This window comes from Populus nigra, chromosome 11, assembly GCF_951802175.1.
Source record: "Populus nigra chromosome 11, ddPopNigr1.1, whole genome shotgun sequence".
Lineage (NCBI taxonomy): Eukaryota > Viridiplantae > Streptophyta > Magnoliopsida > Malpighiales > Salicaceae > Populus > Populus nigra.
Window position 1 is genome coordinate 6754457 of NC_084862.1, and position 20360 is coordinate 6774816.

Here is a 20360-nt window from a genome sequence, read left to right on the forward strand (position 1 = left end):
GGTTTAAAATTAAACTGTATGGAAATTGCTCTAACTTAACCTAGTTGACTAGGCCATTCTAGAGGCAACTTGCCCAACCAATAAAAAAAAATGATAAAATTGATATAAAAAAACCTCTTGATTCAACTCTTTACCTAGCTCAGGTTTCAAATTTAACCAAATAAGAGTTTTCTCGACGTGACTCAGTCAACTTGGCTAATCCAAAAGCAACCCGGTCAACTAGTAAAAATATTTTGAGGATTAAATTGAGAAAAAAAATCAAAATTGACAAAACAAAAAATCACTCAACTTGACTCATTGCCTAGCCTGAGTTTAAAATTAAACCATGCGAGAGTTAGCCTAATATGATAAAATCAACTTAGTCGATTTAAAAGTAACCCAAATGAATGTGAAAAAAAAATCTAAGATTGAAAGGTAAAAAAGGAAATGAAAAAAGAAAAAAAAAGGCATCTAAAGCAGGTGCATTTCATGATACGACCTCTTGATCACATAATCAAGTAACCCCTAATGAAGTAGATAACAATCCATAAAGGTGAAAATCAGGTTTGATAGAATCATGACCCAGAGGTAACCTTGTACTTAAGAACTAAAGGTATTGAAAAAAAAACTTTGACTTATATATAACATTATATCTAAAAACCTTAAATATACAAATGAAGTCATGAAAGCATTTAATCTTTAATAAGTAAGTGTATGATCTTTGTCCCTACAAAGAAAGGTTGTTTTGCCACACAAAAAAACTCACATTTATTCTTCAACTTGCTGCTGAGATTTGCAGCTCAAAAAAATAATATAGTCTCCTTTAACTAACCCTACTTTTTGGGTTACAAGCTAATGAGCCTATGTTACAAATCAACTAACATAAGTTTAATAATCAAATAAATCCCTAAAATATATCTAATGAGCCAAAACAAATCCAAATTAAAAAATAATTATTCAAAAATAAATAAATAAAATAATAAAAACAAAGTTTTCATGTTAAAATTCCTCTATGTAACCTAAATCTCTAATTTTCATACATTCTTGGCAATTTCATTCTTGACTTCAAACACGTCGTTCTCTCTTGTTTGGATGAACTATTGGGCCTACCATATATGATTGAAAATCTTAAGATATCTAGTTTCCATTATAACTTAAATCGCAGCAAAATTAAATTCGTAGCTTCAGATTCGTTCCAAATAATACACGAATGACTAATCTGATATATTTGACAAGATTCGTCTAGTAACTTTGACCCTCTAAAATAACATGTTCTTGAACTCCATTTGACCTTAAAAGTTATCACAAAATATTTATATGTGTCTAGTATCTTCTTAGAGCAGCTCCAACTGAGCAGCTAAATGAGAAGCCAAACGTCCTTTGCCTTTTATTTCTTCACTGTTTGCATTCCAACGGAGGAGCTAAACAAATAGCCAAAATGGTTGTTTGTTTCCTTAACAGCCATTTCTACATTTAACTGTAGAAATGGCCAAAATGATAGCTGTTGGCCAACGACTATTTTTATAGCCGTTGGCCAACAATTTTTTTTTTTAATATAGAAGAAATTTTCTATAAATACATGAAGAAAAAACTTGTAGTTTTAAATTTTTGTATTGTGCCTCACCCTTCTCTCAAATTTAAAAAAACAAGAATCAATTATTCTCCGGGTAATTATTAACATCGGTTGTGTTAATTAGCTGAAATTAAAAGGTATGCTTGTTTAAAAGCTTTTTCTATTTTCTTTTTTATATCTCTTGATTTTTTAGACCTTTTATTGTTAATTTAATATTTGTGATGAGTTTTATTTCTTTATTATTTTATGTTTTTAATATGGGTTAAGGAAGACAATTTTTATTTATGTTGTTATCTTTGATAAAATTGAGAGGAATTAATAATGGTAGTTGATATTGATAAAAAGATAGAGTTACATATTTAAAATTTATTTTTGATTGTTTGTTTTAATTTGAGGTCAATTATATTTTGTCTTCTTGAAAATGCAATTAAACTAGTATATCGATTCTCTTTTAATTCCAAAAAATGATCAAATTATTATGTTAGAACAAGTAGGAGGCAATGCTTATTATTAATTCGCATGTATGAAAACTACAAAATTGCTAGACATTGAATGTGAGCTTCTTTTACACTCTCTTATAAGGTTTTAACTTGAGTTTTTTTTTTAATGTAGATGGATTCAAATTTTCCAAGCTCTTTTACCAACTTTCTTATGAGTGAGTCAGAAGATATTTTCTCTCAATCAAGTGATTCTAATCAATTAATTGATGACTTAACATGCTTGAATTTAAATGTCCATTCGGCAAAAAAATCACAAAGAAGTAAAAATTTCTTACCAGAGGAGGATTGTTTACTTGTCTCTACATGGCTAAATACAAGCAAGGATCCAATTACAGGAGTTGAACAACAAACAAAACAGTTCTGGGCTCGCGTACATGCTTACTTTGTAGAGAATGGAAGAAACTTGAATAATCGTTCACAAATAAGCATCTCAAGTAGATGGCAAGAAATAAATAGAGAAGTCGGTAAATTTGTTGGATTTGTCACTCAAATTAAAAATCGTCAGCAAAGTGGAATGACCGAAGAATCAAGGGTAATGTTAATATTCATTTCTATGTTAAATTGTTTAACATATATTTTAACATTATTTAATTAATTTATTTTTTTATCAGATTAATGATGATCGGCAAATGTATGCTTTTTGCGTTGGTAAATGATTTCAACTAGAACATTGTTAGGTTATCTTAAGAAAAGAACCCAAATGGCAATTTAAGCGTGCAAGTCAACATCAAAGGTCAAACAAGAAACAAAAAGGTCATGTCAATGCAAGTCCGGCTTCATCAACTCCATCTACCCCTGATTCTGTTAGTTTAGGAGAAGATAGTGAACCATTGATTTATCAAGATAGACCAATCGGTCAGAAGGCTGCAAAGGAACGACTTAAACGTAGACAAGGAAAAGATAAAGTTAGGGATGTAACTATAACGAATCTCTTACAACAATTCAGGGATACTCTAGTTGAAATTGAGGATTAGAAGAAACAAAACAGGAAAATTATGTTAGAGCAACAAGCCATGATGATTCAACAAAGTCAAGAGAAACAAGAATTGGACAGGATTGAGAAAGAAGAACAAATTATGAAAATGGATATTTCTAATTTGGATTCAATTTCTGTAGCGTATTTTCAAAATAAAAAGTTAAAAATTACGTAAAAGAGGGGTTTTCATTTTTAATTAACTTTGATTGATTTATTGTAATGTAATGTATTTTTAATTAAATATGTAGAAAATTCTTGGTTATTTTAAATACATTGTTATGAAATTAATATCAATTCATAATACTTTTTTAAAGTTCCTCTAACACTTAACAATAACAAGTAGGATTAATTAACTTAAAAGATAACAAACATAATGAAAAAAAAAACATAAAAAAACTTGAAAATTATGATAACATAAGAAGTTCAAATCTAAAGATTCTACTCGTTGCCATATTGTTCCCACAAATGTTCAATCAAATCTTCTTGTAGTTGAGAGCTAGTTGCTCTATCCCTAATTCGATTATGAGTTTGAAGAAAATCATGTAGTTCTAGTATTTCACCATGTGACACTGATATAAAGGAATTGACTTCATGTTCATGGTCAAATCTAAAGTTCATTGCTCCTTTATCCTCAATAATCAAATTATGCATTATTATGCAAGCTTACATAATATATGCAAGCGTTTCTTCATCCCAGTATCGAACAGGTCCACGTACAATTACAAAACAAGATTGGAGCACCCCAAATGCCCGCTCCACATCTTTTCTTGCAGACTCTTGCTTGCTTGCAAAATATTTTCTCTTTGCTCCTAATGGTCTTGAGATTGTCTTAACAAAGGTTGACCAATTAGGATAAATCTCATCTGCTAAATAGTATCCCATTGTATATTCATGCCCATTAATTGTATAATTGACAGGAGCAGTACGACCTTCAGCAAGTGCAGCAAAGATAGGTGACCGATCAAGAACATTAATATCATTTAATGATCCAGGCATTCCAAAAAAGGCATGCCATATCCAAAGATCTTGTGAAGCCACCGCCTCTAGAATTATAGTTGGTTCACGACAATGACCAGTATACATCTCATGCCATGCAATTGGGCATTTCTCTCATTTTCAATGCATACAGTCAATGCTCCCTAACATCCCTGGAAACCCACGCTGCTCTCCAATTGATAATAATCGATAAATATTGGCCTCGTTTGGTGCCCTTAGATACCAATCACCAAAAACTTCTACGATTACTTTGACGAAAGCTTTAAGACTTTCTATCACAGTGGTTTCTCCAATTCGAAGATATTCATCAGTAAGATCTGCAAGAATACCATATGCAAGTATTCTGTGAGCTGCAGTTATCTTTTGAAGGCAAGATAAACCAAGAACACCAAGAGCATCTGTCCTTTGTTTGAAATATGGATTATGAGCTTCCACTACATTTGCGATCTGAAGAAAAAGACAACGACTCATCTTAAATCTTCTTCGAAATTGACTTTCAATGAATTTAGGATTTTCTGCAAAATATTCATTATATAACCTTAACTCACCTTCCTTTCTATTACGATTGACAATATTGTGACCAGAAATAGAGCCACGATACCCTGTTCTCCGCCCTTGATTATTCGATTCTTCTTCAGCAACCACAGTAGTAGCAACTTGAAAAGTCAACACAGGAGTGTCATCATCAAAATCAAAAGCATCATAAAAATTAAAATTAGAATGATTCATGATGAATTTTAATGAAATATAACAAAGATTGGAGAGAAGAAAATGATGAGATAAAATGTTAAGATATATGAGAATATTTATAGATGGACTATTTTTTCAAATTGTAAAATCTTAGAATGTTGGCGGTAATTTTTTCAAATTTTAAAATTTTAAAATTTAAAATGTTGGCAGTTATTTTTTCAAAATTTGAAATTTGAAAATTTAATGTTGGCGGTTATTTTTTTAAAATTTAAAATTTTAAAATTTAAAATGTTGACGGTTATGTTGGCGGTTATTTTTTAAAAGTTTGAATTTGAATTTACTTTTAAAAAATTAAATTTTTAACAATAACATATAAAACTTAAAATTAAAAATATTTATATAAATAAATTTTAAATTTAATTTTAAATTATATTTTTTAACTTTCATATTACTTCATTAATTTTATATTACTTTTATAAATTACTCATATTAATTATATAATTAATAACATCATAATTATATTATATATAAAATATCTAAATTAGTTATATAATTATATTAAAATTAATTTAACATGAAATATATTAAAATATAAATGACTTTTCTAAATAACTTTTTACCATTGGAATGCACATAATTCAAAAAGCTATATTTACACTATTCAAAAAGCCATTTTCTTCATTTGACTCTTCAATATAGTATTTCCCATTGGAAATGCTCTTATAAAAAGTCAGCTCGATCCAATATATGATTTGAGACAATTCATTTTTAAAGCAATTATTAAAAGCCGAAAAGATCAATTGATCTTCAAGTAATATTCATATAAACCCTAAACAATTCTAGATTTGTCTAATTAGATCATTGAAACTCTTGAAAAATTTTAAATTTACTATTTTATTGTGTATTTGTGTTTCAGAAACCCAACAATTACTATGATACTTATCTACTTCTATATATATATTCCTCAAGTCTTTGATGCACGTATCTTCTTGCTCTGGTTCTATCTGTTTAACTTCACATTCATTTTTTGTTGTTTCAAATGGAAGATGGAATTGGAGAAAAAGTGCATGAGATTTGTTTGTATTTTGTGATTGTTCAAAAAACAAACAAAGGTGAGGAACCTCCCTATGTTCTGTAAAGCATACTCCCAAAAAAAAATTATGTGAAGAAGCTTGGACTTTGTTCCTTTATTTAAGGTATTTATTTATTTTCCACGTCACATGATGTATGATGTTTTTAGATAATCATCACATATCACAGACAATTGTTAGCACTAATCTCTGGTTATAACATAGCATTTTCTCTCGGTAGGTTACCTCTATGCCCCATCTGAATTTTGAAGACTTGTTTCCGAGAGCTCTCCCTTTGATCATATTGTTCATGAGTAAATTTTTATCAACGACTCACACCCAATAGCACCCTAGTGCATGCATTTGTGTACATATTTATGTGTATGTATGTCTACGTATGTAAAGAGATGATGAGAATGTAACTGGAGAAAGTTAGGCATGCATGAACTTGACTCTATCTTACCTCTATGCGCGGCTCAATTTCTCATTTGTTGCTACTTCAGTTGACTGCAGAAGTTTTATCAATGGCAAAATCTAGCTATCAGAAGACAAGCTCCAAAGCTCTGTGTAGAATGGTTTAGTTGGAAATGAGAAATTTACAAATTTATGGACTGATTTGAACTTCCAATCAAAGGAAAAGTTCAGTCGAAAAGGCCAGCGAGAGAAGCCTAATTTAGATGTTGAACCCTTTCATTAAATTTCAAGTCCTAGCTAGTTTCCATTGTTAGCAACGAATGATTGCTAACATTGCGTGCTTGTTTTCTGGGATTCGTATACACTTCGATAGACACAGGTAATGATCTGGGTTGCGGAGGTTGAATCACAAGGCTCTTAATAGTTACATGACAGTACTCTGATGTCATGTACCACCCTGGGATGTCGGAAGGTTTTACAAGCTACTAGCACTTCTTACCATGTTGGAAAAGATAAGAAAAAAATCATGCGAGTTGTTAACAGCATGTGGAAGTCGTCTTGTCATGCATCCACAATGAGCAGCGAAAACCAGTAGGCTTACTTGAGAAATAAAAGGCTTACCTTAAGTTATGTTGGCCCGCCTGCATGGAAGCAGTCATGCCAGTCCGGTAGGTTTTCAGCCGTAGTTGTTGCCTGCCACCCAAACCTAATGGCTTATAACGACTAAGGCTCCGCTTTGGGCGTTCCCAAATGGGCTCTAAGAATCTTTCCTGCTCTTTCTTGATGGCTGAGCCTCATATGCTGTACTTTTTACTGGCATCACTATTTTTTCCGCTCTCTGGTTGCTAAATGCAAAACAGAGTTCTGAGTTGCAGCCAAAAAGCCGAAGCTACATCAATAACACCTATTACTGAATTTTACCAATTTCAATATCAAATAACCATAGCATGACACTTCCAATTCCGCGGGACGAAACAGCAAGAAGATAACGGTCCTAAAAAGAGCTTAGAGCAAGAGAGAATAGTTAAAAGCCATTGGTCAACAAATCACCACTCAATCCAATCTTGCTTGTTTCCCCAAAAACTTTCTGGGGGTTCATCGAACCTCCTTTCCCCACCTGATTCGCAAAATAATGATGAGAAGAGATTTTATTCTCAGCAGGAAAAAAGTAGGAAAACTCGGAGAAGGGGGGGCAGAAGCAAATATCAAATAATCTAACACAAGGAGTTCCACCAGATAAATCCCCAAGCAGAAGTATTCTGCAACATCAACGACATATTTTGCTGACATGATACCAGAAAGGCAGAAACAGCTCTGCTTTTTTCTCTCTTTTTTTTCTAATCTACAAATCACAAATAGACCAGCGAATGTAAATGTGATTGCCAAAGATAGGTTTAAAAGTAAAGCATCGCTAGAAAAATTAATAAAAGCATTTTTGAAGAACTATCTTCATAGTAAGAGGCGGCTCAGACAGCCAACTCTGTTCGAGAAATCAGGATTCCATCAGCATCTGCATAAAGCCATTCTCCATCACTGATTCTGGTGCCACCTATGGTAATAGGAACATGTTTCTCTCCAATCCCCTTCTTATTGGCTTTCATTGGATGGGAGGCCAGGGCTCTCACTCCAATATCACAACCATTAATCTCGTCAACATCCCTTATGCAGCCATTAACCACTATACCAGCCCATCCATTGTTCTGAGCTTGTACCACAGGATTGCCTCCAAGTATCGCACAGCGCAAACTGCCACCACCATCAACAACAAGAACTCTGCCATTACCCTTCTCCTCAAGAAACTCCCGAATTAAAACATTGTCCTCAAACACCTTAAGAGTCACTACTGGACCAGAGAAGACTTGGCGCCGTCCATAAATCTGAAAGATTGGTTGGAGTGCTCGAAGCTCACCACTAACAATTAGCTGCGGATTTGCGTCACAAACCTCGGCGGTCGTAACCAATGCCATTGAATCCAAGTTCCTTGAAGAAGAGGCACGCATTAGAGAAAAAATCACCAAAACAAAATCATATGCATATGGGCTTTCTAGTTCGAATAGAAAGGTAAAAACCTAACATTTGAACAGCAATAGAGAGCAGGATCAGAAGCTAATTACATAAAACTAGTATCATTCTTCTTATAAATCATAAATCGAAACAAGCTAGGAATTTATATTGCAACGTTGAACACACGGTAATTAATAAAATTGAGCGATGGGTCGATTAGGGTGAGCGAGGGGAGCACTAGTACGGAAATACGCAATGATAATCTTGTAAACATACTAATCCCAGTACTGAAAGCTCATCAGAAATACGCATCTTGGACAGCATAATCGTTCATTTGAAAGCAATTGGTCTAAACGGATCGCTCAAAAAATGAACAATTCTCAATAAATTTCTTTAGTCAACTTACAAAAGACTCACTCACATAAATCCCAAGTAATTTATGGCATCTAATTTAGATCCAAGCATTCTCAATAACAATAATGAGAGATTTGAGACAGGCAGTTCACGGACGGGCTATAATAATGGAAAAGAGAGTTTACAAGCATCAAATCTTAAAGAAATTAATTTTAAAAAAAAACAACATGATCTGGATGTTCGTTCAACTTTACCTGCAAATTGCTTAGAAAGATGCCTTCGATTCGAGAATATGCCCTCGGTCACTGAAAACTCTGTGTTTGTATGGGAGAGAGAGAGAGAGAGAGAGAGAGAGAGAGAGATTGGTATCTCGGAGGGGGGAAGGACAAGTTAGTTAGTTTAAGTAAAAAGCGCGTGCACGCAGAGGAGGTCAATGGTTGATCTGCTCCCACGCGGGTTCTAGTCATTGGCCCGGTGGTTGTCTCGATTTTTTTTTTTTCCAATTATATTATAGATGTTATTTAATTATATTATTTAATATTAAATTAATAATAAATTAGTTTTTGTATTTTTTTATTATATTATAAAAGTTTATTGGCCCCAGTTTTTAATTTTTTGGTTTTGTTTTTTTAATTTTATTTTTTTAATAATTTCTTTGGATTTTTTTTTTGTTTTTCCTAAATTTTATCCTTTAATATAGTGTTTTTATTTAATTTTATCTTTTAATATTGAATTAATTTTTTTAGATTTTTTTAATAAATAAAATCAACTTTTATATTATTTAAAATATATGTACAAGTAGATTATAAAAAACAATCATATTAAAAAATGAATAAAAAATAAGATAATTTGGGAGAAGTGGAAACATTTGGTATATGATTTTTTCGAATGGCTTTGAATAAATTACACAAAATGTCCTCTCCCTACTCACGAGGAGTAAATTTGAAGCTAAGAGACAGGAAAACCAAGAATTTGATATTTCTTTTTATAAGATTTCGTTTATAATGCTATGATTTTTTCACTGTTAAGATATAATTTTTTTTTATTAACATGGATGTCCGGATCAGCTTATACGTACCTCAACTAATCTCATAGGCTCTGAAGTTAACGATCATATAAGCCTCCAATAGCTATTATATTAGCAACCACATAGTTCAAACCTGAAATTATAGAAAAAACAAATCTTTTGATTTCAAATTTTTATTATAGAACCACCTACTAGATAATTACTATTACAATATAATTAGTTTAAATATAAATTGAACCACTTTGAATTTGATATTTCTTTTATCTAAAATTCGAGAGACATTTTAAAGATTTTAGCTTAATTTGTTAAGTTAATTTATTTTTTTATTACTAATTTAAGATTTGAATTAAGCTCGTAAATGTAATTGTCTAGTATGAACGAGCTACTTTAATTTGGACTTGAGCTTGTGCTATTCACGCGCGCACAGGAAGACTTGAAAAATATGTGGCTGTGAAAAACCATGGCTTCCATCGATAAATGTATGCCTACGCGGTTCATTTTTCCTTTTTGTAAACATATTAAAATATATTTTTTTAATATTAATATATTAAAATAATATAAAAATATTCAAGAATTGACGAACACACCAAACAAGGCCATGATCTCGTTGAAAAAGGGGGATGTCAAGATGGGTTAGTAAATGCTTCCGCAATAAAAAAAGAAATGTCAAAACTAGTGGAAAACGCGGTGATGGTACTCATATCATATGAATCACGGCGGCTTTTAAAATGGCTTGTATAGTTGTATGGGGTTTAAACTTATAATTGTAGTAAATTTAATTTACGATATTTTACAAATTACAAATATAAATCATTTAAAAAAAAACTTAAGTGGACTAAGTATATCAAATTAGGTTAGATTTTTTATGAATTTAAAAAAATTAACAAGTTAATTTTATATTATTAATTTTTACGAGTTCGTATTGAGTGGCAAATCTATAACATGAAAATAAGTGTTATGACATCTTAATATGAGGTTTAATTTTCATACCTAAAACACCATTAAATTTTAATTATATTTATCTTTTTCTTGTAAGAAGACAAGTTTTTTTGTTATGTTAAAATGATATAATAAAAAATTCACTAATAAGAATTTTTTTAGTTGAGATGTTTCTAAATAAAATAAAAATAAATTATTAATACACAAATTATTAAATATAAAAACAAAATAAAGATAAGGTGTATAAGTTAAGTTAGGTTAATAAAGTTTCAAAATTCTTTACCTGTCTTTTTAATTTGTGAAATTTATTTCTTAAATTTTGTGACTCATATATTATATAATTTTTACAGATTAAATCAAGTAAAATAATATAAATATTACAAATATACCAATATTTTGAACACCCTACTATTATAAATCCCTTAGAATGTCTTTCCCAAATATATAACAATAATTAGTCTGTGTGACCAAGCGATATATTACGGATAGGATTATTTGAAACTAATGTGCTTCAAAAAAGAAGAACGTTATGGATATGTTTTTTACTATCATGAAAATCTTTAATTAAAAACAAAAAAGATGATATTTTTATTTTATAAAAAAAATATAAATTAATGATTCATATAAAAAAAGCATTAATGTTAAATAAAGATTAAAACGAGAATTTAATATTCATTGTATAGGGACACAAGTATTGTTTTTCAATTTTTTAATTTAATTGAATAGAAATAACAATAGATATTCATAAAAACAAATAATAATTTAAACCATGAAAAAATTTATATTTTACTCAAGATTATTTTTTATTACTCATATATTTTATTTGTTTAAAGAAATACTTTATTGTTTGCAATATATATGGTTTATTGTATAAAAAATAAAGGTGATTAAAATAGAAATTAGAAAAAAATATTATTGATTTGAAATACGGAGCAAAAAATAAATCTTTCTAATCAAAACTCCTTTTTCTTATTTATATGTTTTTTTTACAAAAACATGTCTTTTTTATTAGAAGTATTGTTTTTTAAATTAAAACCTATCATAATCTTAAAAGCAGGTTTTAATAAGAAAAAAATTATAAATCAATAATTTCTACTAGAAATACAAAAAACAAAATTAAATTTGAGAAAAATCAAATAAAAATTTACAATAAAAAATATTTTTTTTATTTATATTAAATATTCATGACGGAATCTTTTTTAAAAAAATTAAGCATATTAGGTTCATATATAATTATTAAAACAATAATTGTTAATATTACCATAAAAACTATAATATTATTTAAAGAATATGGCATAATAGGATAATTATTTAAATATCATTTTTATAAATTATTTAAAGTAAATATTATTATAAAATGTATAAAACAATGAGGGCCATTTGATAAAGAAAAAAAACAGAGAAACGATGTGCCTAGGCTAAAGAGATTGGCTCGTGTATCTCGCTATTTAGATTAAAAATGTTCACACAATGTTCAAGTATTTAGATTAAACTTATAAGGTCCAAACACACAATGTTCAAGTATTTAGATTAAAAATAAATAAATTTCAACTTTTTTTTTATTTACAAGATTACAATTATTGGCTGTAGAAATTTGGCTATCTAAGAGCTTTTTGTCTCTCTTTTTTACAAGTAACTTTTTCTCTCTTCTCTAGATATCCCAAGACTCGAATAAATAAAAAAATAAATATAGAACCGAATTATAAAAATCCTAAAGAATAGGTAACAATTATGAAAAGGTGAAATTAGAGGGACCAAATTGCGCATCCTATATTTGGTTTTTAATTTTAGTTTTAAGAACAATGTGAAATTCATTCTTATATATTTGGTTTTTAATCCAATGTTTAAATATTTAATGACATATCAAGTACTCGAAATCATACAATCAAAACAGACAAAAACAAATAAAATCATGTCAACATAGTTCAATTTGTAATACAATTTTTAAATATTACATTTTACAACCTGAAATTTGAAGGCAAATAACACTTTATATTTTTAGGAGTTGGTGCTATAAACAAGTCAACAAAAAATATGTATTTATTTACAAGATTATCATTATATTTGAAATAATGATTAAGGAGTCCAGAAGCATAAAACTAACAAAAATAAAACTAAAATACATGGAAAAAAAAAAAGAAATAGACTGAGAAAGCAAACCAAAACAAAAAAAGAAAGGAAAAGAAAAGCAACCCTTATCTCCTATCTTTCTCCATTATAGACCACCATCTCCGCCACATCTCTTCCTTTCTTCTTAGAGCGTGTTTGGCAGTGTGGTTGCGGGTGTTTTTCAAATAACTTTTAGTGTCAAAATGCATGCCAACAATGTTTTTTCATTTTTTAAAAATCATTTTTGACATCAGCACATCAAAACGATCCAAAACGTACAAATCATATTAAATTTTAGCAAAAAAAAAAAAATTCAAATTTTTTGGGAACGCGGCCGCAGCCGCGTTCCCAAACGGTGTCTTAGTTGTTTCAAGCAATTAGGATTTTGACAAGATTCTGATGTCTAATGTTTCTTAAGGCTTTGCACTTGGCCATGAAAGCTTTTGAAGCTTCATGATGTTAAAGATTCAGTCTGCCCCTATCATTTTCTTATCGTGAGGAATTGCTTTATGCATAGAACCAAAATTACCCACTCCGATCAAATTGGTTGAAGAGAAACCACTAGTTGCTTTAAGGAAATTCTTATAGGGCAAGTATAAAACTAAACCAATAATGAAGATTCTTCAACAAGCTTTTTCTTTTTTTTTTCCACACGGTAACTTTTCTCGTTCATCATCATAAGACCCGCGTTGTCATCTTCATTCTTTAGGCCCCGTTTGGGAACGCGGCTGCGGCTGCGTTCCCAAAAAAATTAAATTTTTTTTTATTAAAATTTAATATAATTTGTATGTTCTGGATCGTTTTGATGTGCTGATGTCAAAAATAATTTTTAAAAAATGAAAAAACATCGTTAGCATGTATTTTGGCACGAAAAGTTATTTGAAAAGCACCCGCAACCACACTGCCAAACACGCTCTTCATATCTAACCATTAGAAACACATAGCTTGATCTCCTCATAAAATCAAAGTCACCCAACATCTTTTACTGCCCACCGTCACAATCATAAACCCAAACTCACCACAACCATCTTTCACCTCCTACATTACTCTATCTCTCCACATATTTCATGTCTACCTACTCTTCACATTCACCAACTTCATAAGTCGCTCTGTATCCTTGTCAAAACCTTTATTCTTTTTAGAAAATTTAACCTTGAGTCGAACTAGAAACCTTAAATCATGGATTTGTGTTTAGGGTTTGTTTTTAGATTTATGTTTGATAAACAAAACATAGGAGAATAAGGTATGCGTTAGTAGTACCTTTTATGATATATATTGTCATTTCATTAATTTTTAAAATTTGCTTTGACTCAGGTTGTAAAGTTTAATATTAAAAAACTTGGTCAAAAAGTATTTTTTTTAAATAAAGTTTATTTATTGAAATAGACTGAGGACAAGATTTTAAAGACGAGGAATGAAAAAAATCAAATATAAACATTATGTAAAATAAAAAAAATCCTTAAATAGTAAAATATCTCTTGGTTTCTTTTATAATGTAATATAATTATAAACCTTTACATTATAGGATGCTGAGAAGAATTTTTTCTTAAAAATAAATAAAGTTCATTGATTGAAATAGAGTATGGGAAAAACTTTAAAGGCCAAGATTAAAAAATCAAATAAAAATAATAAGTAAAATAAAAAAATTCATAAAACAATAAAATATATGGATCTCTTGAATTCTTTTATAATATAATATAATTATAAGCCTTTACACTATGAATAATTCAATGTAAATCATACAAAAACTTACAATATTTTTAAATCATAAAGCATATTGTTATTTCCTCTATGTGGTTTATTACAAAACTCCCCGTGTAACAATAAGCAATTATCAGTTGGCTAGCACACCAAGCCTGTGTACCGGGTTATAGACTCCAATGAGATTATATATTTTTTTAAAACTATTTTTTATTTAATTATATAATAAAAAAATATATGATTATAAAATCAAACACCAACATTATACCGAGATGTTTTTTTGAAACAGTGATAACCTTGTAGAAAACTAAACAAAATTAATTATAAAACTGAATTTCTAATTAACCTAATATTTAATAATAAAATTAAAAAAAATTAAACTCATCAAATCCCCTAATCAGATCAAATATTTAAATGAGTGCTTGTGCTTGTTTAAAATGCAAGTCCAAGTCCAAGCTCTCCATGCGTCTAGATTTTGCATTACATGTTTTAAGGGTTTTTTTTTATTTTTAAGGGTTTTTTTATTTTTTTATTTTTCCTTTCAATAGAAAATAAGGTACCAAATCACTTCTTACATTTTCAGAACCCCGTGCCAAACGAATCAATTTGTCCCACCTGACCAGACAAAAAGGCGTCTCCTCCAAGGCCAGGTTCCCTAGTGGAATCACAAGTCCATATGAGAACACCTAAGCACTTGCCCAAAATATACAAGTTTTGTGAACGGCCATGCATATCTGGAAGATGAGTTTATCAGGGTTGATTTTGGTAGTTTTTTTAATTTTTTATAATTTAATATTAGACTAATTAAAAATTTATTTATTCATATCTGATTTAGATTTTGATTAATATTTATTGAGCATATTCCTCGTGTTCTTGAGTTTTTCTGGGTTTTGATATGTTTATAATAAAAATTTCCATCTATTTGTGCTTTTTGTAAGTATAATCTATCTTGGGGAGAGAATGTAATTAAAATTGTATTTAAAAAAAATTATTTTTTTATATTTTTAAATTATTTTGATGTATTAATGTAAAAAATAATTAAAAAAATAAAAATATATTATTTTAATATATTTTTAAATAAAAACACTTAAAACCAAATATTTTCAAACATGTAGCCTTATCTGATTCAAGACTAAAGTTGAAACATTTCTATCATTTATTGTATGCCCCGTTTTGCACCCCTACAGTTTTAAAAAAATTAATTTTTTTTAAAAAAATTAATTTTGTAAAAACAGAATGAGATAACATGCTCGAAAAGGGCCACAATTTTTATTTTTTTTCAGGTTCCTAAATCAAACTTGGAACCTGAAATTCATGGAGGAAATTCATGATACAGTCTTGGCCTGAGCTGGAGGAAATTCATGGCTGATGGCCCCAACTTTTTTTTTCACACTCCTTTTTTCAGGTTTTTCACTCCTTTTTTCAGGTTCCATACTCCAACTTTTTTTTCCGCGTATACGATAGAGTCTTAGCCTGATCTGGAGGAAATTCATGGCCCCAATCCATATCAAACAAGTAGCAAGTAGCACGCCCTTCGCTCAACAAGGATAAAGAGGCATGCGGGGCTACATAACTTTAACTATAATAGCAGTTTAAAGTATTATTTATATATATAAATATATATAATTATTTTTAATATTAGTAAATTAAAACAATTAAAAAACATTAAAAAAATTAATTTTTTTAAAAATTAAAATTTTAAAAATACAGATTAAACCACATTCCCAAAGCATCAAACATACTTGAAAAACGCCACAACTGTTTTTTGCAGGTTCCTAAATCAAACTTGCACGAACAGTACCTTGCCCAGTTTTAACTAACTCATGTTCAATAACGTTGAAAAGTACTTTCAACTCTCTTAAATCACAAGAATCAATCTAAAGATTTATTACGATAAATAATTTATTATGTAATAATGTATTTGATTTATCATTATAAGCATGGATCATATATAATCTTTTCTATGAATAAACCAACCAGAATAGAATATATAGCCACTTGTGGCTTTTGTGAGTATGGAATACGCCCGTTGATTTATTGTCTTCCATTATTTCTTCAATTTCCGCAACCCAAGTTTTAAGAAATACATAACCAGGCCAAACGAGGTGGTTTCAGGAAATAGCAAGGTTACATACAACAAAGATGGAATGCCAACTTGTTTGGAACTGTTTCATGTCCAAGTTTATTGAAATAAAGTTGCAGATGATACCAGCGTGCCTCAAGTCAGCTTGTGAATCGCTTTCATGTCAGCTGCTTCCTCTAGAGTTCCTTTCTCGACATGGTCCCACCACTTGAACAGGAAGTTGTCCACAACTAGTCTGAACCACGGTGACAACTTCAAACCTTCCTCGCCAGCATCTGCTTTTCTCAGAAGCTCCTTCAACTCATCCTGGTTAACATACTTGATGTCAGCTACCTCATCAGGGTTTGGATTTACGCTAACATCACGAACAATGAAGAGCAGGTAATCAACTGCAAAATTGAAAGATATAAGAGTTAAGCAAATCAGTTAAGAGTAAAATGCTATCATGACAGGAAGTTGGAAGGATTCTATATGAACAATGAAATCAAACTGTAAAATACAAGCAATAAAAGCCTGCAACATTAGTTAGAAAAACACAGTTTGATTTCAGCACAACCAATGGTCCCCAACTCAGAAGCAAATGAGGCAAATTGACAAGAAATACAGGAAAAATATGATGAGATCACCAAACAGCTGTAAACCATATCAAGTAGGGAACATTACGTTCATGCTCCCCCCACTTTCCATCAGAAGGTGCCTTGTACAATATACGCCCCAGCGGACTGAACTGATCAACTGGCACATCTTCAGCAGGAATACCAAGCTCATCGAAAAGCTTCCTCTGTGCAGCATTCCTCACCCCTGACAATTACAAAGAAGAAAAGGTAAAGAACTTATTACCCACTCCAGTGAAACATGTATAGTAGATGATGCTGGAGTATGGACAAGTGCACAAATATGTACCAAGGGCATCCTCATCTATAAGCTCAGATTCACGATATAAAGGATGGCTGCAGCAAGTGTTAGTCCACACCAGGGGAAATGTTACCTTTGTCGCAGAGCGTTGCTATCAAAAGAACAAAAAAATAAATATGTTATCTCAATAGTCATAAATTTTCACAGAATAATTGTGAATAAGAAAAATGTTCTTCCAGTCACAAAATCAGTTTCTTAGCAAAAGTCTTTCTAATTTTTTCAGCTCCTACAATGTGCAAGTTATTTAGTTGGATTCTCTTAGTGATTGGGGTAGCTCCGCTCATGTGGTCATTAATGTTGTCTCCTTGGCATTTACAGTTTTTGATTGTGGTTATAAAAGGTATAAGCTTGCGGAAATTTTCTAACTACGAGTGCAAGAGTGCTTAAAGCAATAAAAGAGCAATCCATTCCCTTCCATTGAGGTAGGAAAAAGCTAATAACATATCAAGTCATATTAGGTTACAAAATCTTTAGGCATAACAATTAACATGCAAGATCCTAAAATGAAATACTAATATTCTCAAAACCAAAAAGGCCTCGTCACAAACCGGGCTCGAACCAGTGCTTTCCAGAAACATGGTCTGGAAATATTGACCACATACCTGAAGGAGTAGCTCATGTTTTGAGTTGAAGAGAAACACACTAAAAGCTCTGTGCAAGGCATTTCCCTTCAAAATATTTTCCCACAAATGACCTGTAGATTTCAAAAGCATGAATTATGAGAAAACCAACCTGAAGATAATCTAGTCTACAAGCATTTTACGATAGATCCATCAAAAAAAAAAAAAAAACCCTGCAAGTTAGCTGTTTGTATTGTCATTCAAAGACTACTCACATGCCTAAGGTAGGAAAGATTACACGATATGCAACAGGTAATTTCATTTGTAATCCAATTAATTAAACTACCAAATACTAAATCTGCAAAAGGTTTCAACACGAAAATTATACTTACAATTATACTTGGAGTCATGACCAACAACCCGATCATTCTCATCCACTAAAATGCATCTGCAGCCAATTAGAATTAATTAAAGATAATCAAACCTAACTTAGGTAATCAAACCTAACTTAGGTATGCAATCAATTGTAGTAAATAACAAGAATTAAAAAGTTCGGAAAGCAATTTATTTTCTAAAAAAAAAAAAACCAGATCTCTAACAAAGTCTATGTTCTAATGCAAGAGCTTGCAGCCCCCAACATTAGAAAGCTGAGATCTCAAATCAAATATCCTTTCCTTTATTATCACTACTTACTATTGTTTTGACATCAATTATTTCACACAGAGCTGATCCTTCAATTTACAAGCTCTAATTATAAACTAGAATTATATTGAGCATATTATTGAACATAAAAATAAAATTGACAAATAAACATATATATTGAAAATTTACACATGGGATATAACTGACTTCACTAATGAAAATGATCGTACAACAAGAGGAAATGAAAGAAGCCCATCAAATCGTTATATATATTGAACAAATTAATTAAATCCCATTTAATCCCACGCTCAACTAAAAAGTCAACTCAAGAAGCTAGCAAACAGGAGCACGAAAAGAAAAAAAAATACAGAGATTTTCTTTATGCATCTCTATACACAAACCAATAAAACCTCAAAGTCCCATTTCTTTACAAATTGTTTTTGAAAGGAAAAAAAAAACATAACCCGGATCAGCAATTAAAGCAAGTAGCACGATAAGAACAAAGAAAGAAAGAGAGGTATTGGGAGCAATGTAAATAAGAGAAAAGGGAGAGGAAAATGGGAAACAGACTCGTCCTCGAACATAAGGCGTCTCTGGACAGCATCCATGCCAGCATCAGGAGCGTCACCCATGGTTGAGGGGGTGGTGGTGGCGGTGGAGTTGAAGGACGAAAAGACCCTCGCGAATAGAGAGGACGGCGACTTTGTAATATGGGTGAAGCGGAGGAAGGATGGATGGGGAGAAATGGAAGAGAGGGAAGGGGTTTTGAGAGGACAAAAGGCAGAAGAGGGAGGGAGGGAAGGGGAGAGTTTAATGGTGGTGGGAGGAGTAAATAGAACGCGAGAGGTCAGAGACATATTTTCTTGCTCAATCCCTTGTGATTATTAATTCGTTTTTAATCCGCCGGACTGACTTTTGCCTACGGTCTATGGATTATGTGCCTACCCCTGTTGAAATTGAATGATGGGTATTTATTTATTTTATTTTCTATTCATTCAACTTTTCTTCTTCTTTTTTATGGTCAAAAAATTATTGGTATTTTCTCCCCGTCAATAGGGTATTGATAAAAAATAACAAATTAGGTAAGGAATCACAAAAATGTCAGCTTTTGAGGTGATCGCACACTTGTTAGGTCTTCTAGGTTATAGGCCAAGCTTTTTTCTGTTTTTGTTTTGGGTACTAATAACATATTAATATTTTTTTTAAAAAAAACTAGTTTTACTAATATGTAAGACATCTACTTAAGGTTTGTCTCATTCTTAAATATATCATAAATATTATTCATAAGAAAAGGACATTTGATCCTCTTTAATTTTGTACAGAATGAAACACAAAATATTTTCAGTGGTATTTTATTTGTATAAGTATTTTTCTTTTTACCAAAACTAAAGTGCTAAATTAGAAAAGAAAAAAAAATGAAAGATGATGGAGGGTGGAGACAACTCTTCTTCAAGGAAGGATAGTTCATAATTATATTATAACAAAAGTTAAATGATGTGAGGATATCACTGTACATCAATAGATCTTTACGGTGAATTATAATAATAGTTTCACTTTTAATTTATCGTATTATCTTTTCGCAAGATATTTCTTTGATTGTTTGCGTTTTTTTCTTTCTTTTCTCTCTATTGACAACTAAAGTACATTTGGCAACAATGTCACAGACCAAAGGCTTTAGGGTCTGGCATGGCCACCAGACCTAAATCTCTTGAGTTGGAATGACGATCAGACTTAGGGCTCTTGGGCCTAGTATGGTCGTCAGACCCAAGGCATTTGGTATTGGGTCATCTTATCTTTTCACGAGACATTTCTTTGGTTGTTTGTGTTT

At 30.8% G+C, this 20360-nt stretch overlaps 3 protein-coding genes across 3 annotated transcripts; all 3 read right to left on the minus strand.

Moving 5' to 3' along the window:
• Positions 1-3691: 3691 nt before the first annotated feature.
• LOC133668691 (uncharacterized) lies at positions 3692-7488 on the minus strand. The gene is made up of 5 exons (XM_062088643.1): positions 7432-7488; positions 7249-7315; positions 4573-4680; positions 4189-4458; positions 3692-4071 (listed from the first exon to the last, which is right to left on the minus strand). The coding sequence occupies exons 1-5, from the start codon at positions 7486-7488 to the stop codon at positions 3692-3694; spliced, it is 882 nt and encodes a 293-aa protein (XP_061944627.1).
• Positions 7389-8965, minus strand: LOC133668494 (putative 4-hydroxy-4-methyl-2-oxoglutarate aldolase 2). Its single transcript, XM_062088382.1, has 2 exons — positions 8811-8965; positions 7389-8178 (listed from the first exon to the last, which is right to left on the minus strand). Exon 2 carries the CDS (start codon positions 8163-8165, stop codon positions 7665-7667), a length of 501 nt encoding a protein of 166 aa, XP_061944366.1. The 5' UTR covers positions 8166-8178; positions 8811-8965; the 3' UTR covers positions 7389-7664.
• A 7372-nt stretch (positions 8966-16337) lies between these two features.
• LOC133668568 (isopentenyl-diphosphate Delta-isomerase I) lies at positions 16338-19456 on the minus strand. The gene is made up of 6 exons (XM_062088498.1): positions 19103-19456; positions 18283-18338; positions 17933-18024; positions 17319-17421; positions 17079-17216; positions 16338-16804 (listed from the first exon to the last, which is right to left on the minus strand). Exons 1-6 carry the CDS (start codon positions 19387-19389, stop codon positions 16551-16553), a joined length of 930 nt encoding a protein of 309 aa, XP_061944482.1. The 5' UTR covers positions 19390-19456; the 3' UTR covers positions 16338-16550.
• Between the last annotated feature and the right edge of the window lie 904 nt (positions 19457-20360).

What these genes read in the sequence shown, in the direction of transcription:
- LOC133668494 (XM_062088382.1), bottom strand. Translation starts at nt 8,165, where the DNA reads ATGGCATTGGTTACGACCGCCGAGGTTTGTGACGCAAATCCGCAGCTA.
- LOC133668691 (XM_062088643.1), bottom strand. Translation starts at nt 7,488, where the DNA reads ATGTCAGCAAAATATGTCGTTGATGTTGCAGAATACTTCTGCTTGGGG. An exon ending in TCTGCTTGGGGATTTATCTG is followed by an intron (nt 7,316 to 7,431) that starts GTGGAACTCCTT and finishes TTTGCGAATCAG; the next exon opens with GTGGGGAAAGGAGGTTCGAT. An exon ending in AAGCAAGATTGGATTGAGTG is followed by an intron (nt 4,681 to 7,248) that starts GTGATTTGTTGA and finishes TGACTTTTCAAG; the next exon opens with TTGCTACTACTGTGGTTGCT.
- LOC133668568 (XM_062088498.1), bottom strand. Translation starts at nt 19,389, where the DNA reads ATGTCTCTGACCTCTCGCGTTCTATTTACTCCTCCCACCACCATTAAA. An exon ending in AACATGAGCTACTCCTTCAG is followed by an intron (nt 17,422 to 17,932) that starts GTATGTGGTCAA and finishes TTCTTTTGATAG; the next exon opens with CAACGCTCTGCGACAAAGGT. An exon ending in TATAGATGAGGATGCCCTTG is followed by an intron (nt 17,217 to 17,318) that starts GTACATATTTGT and finishes TGTAATTGTCAG; the next exon opens with GGGTGAGGAATGCTGCACAG.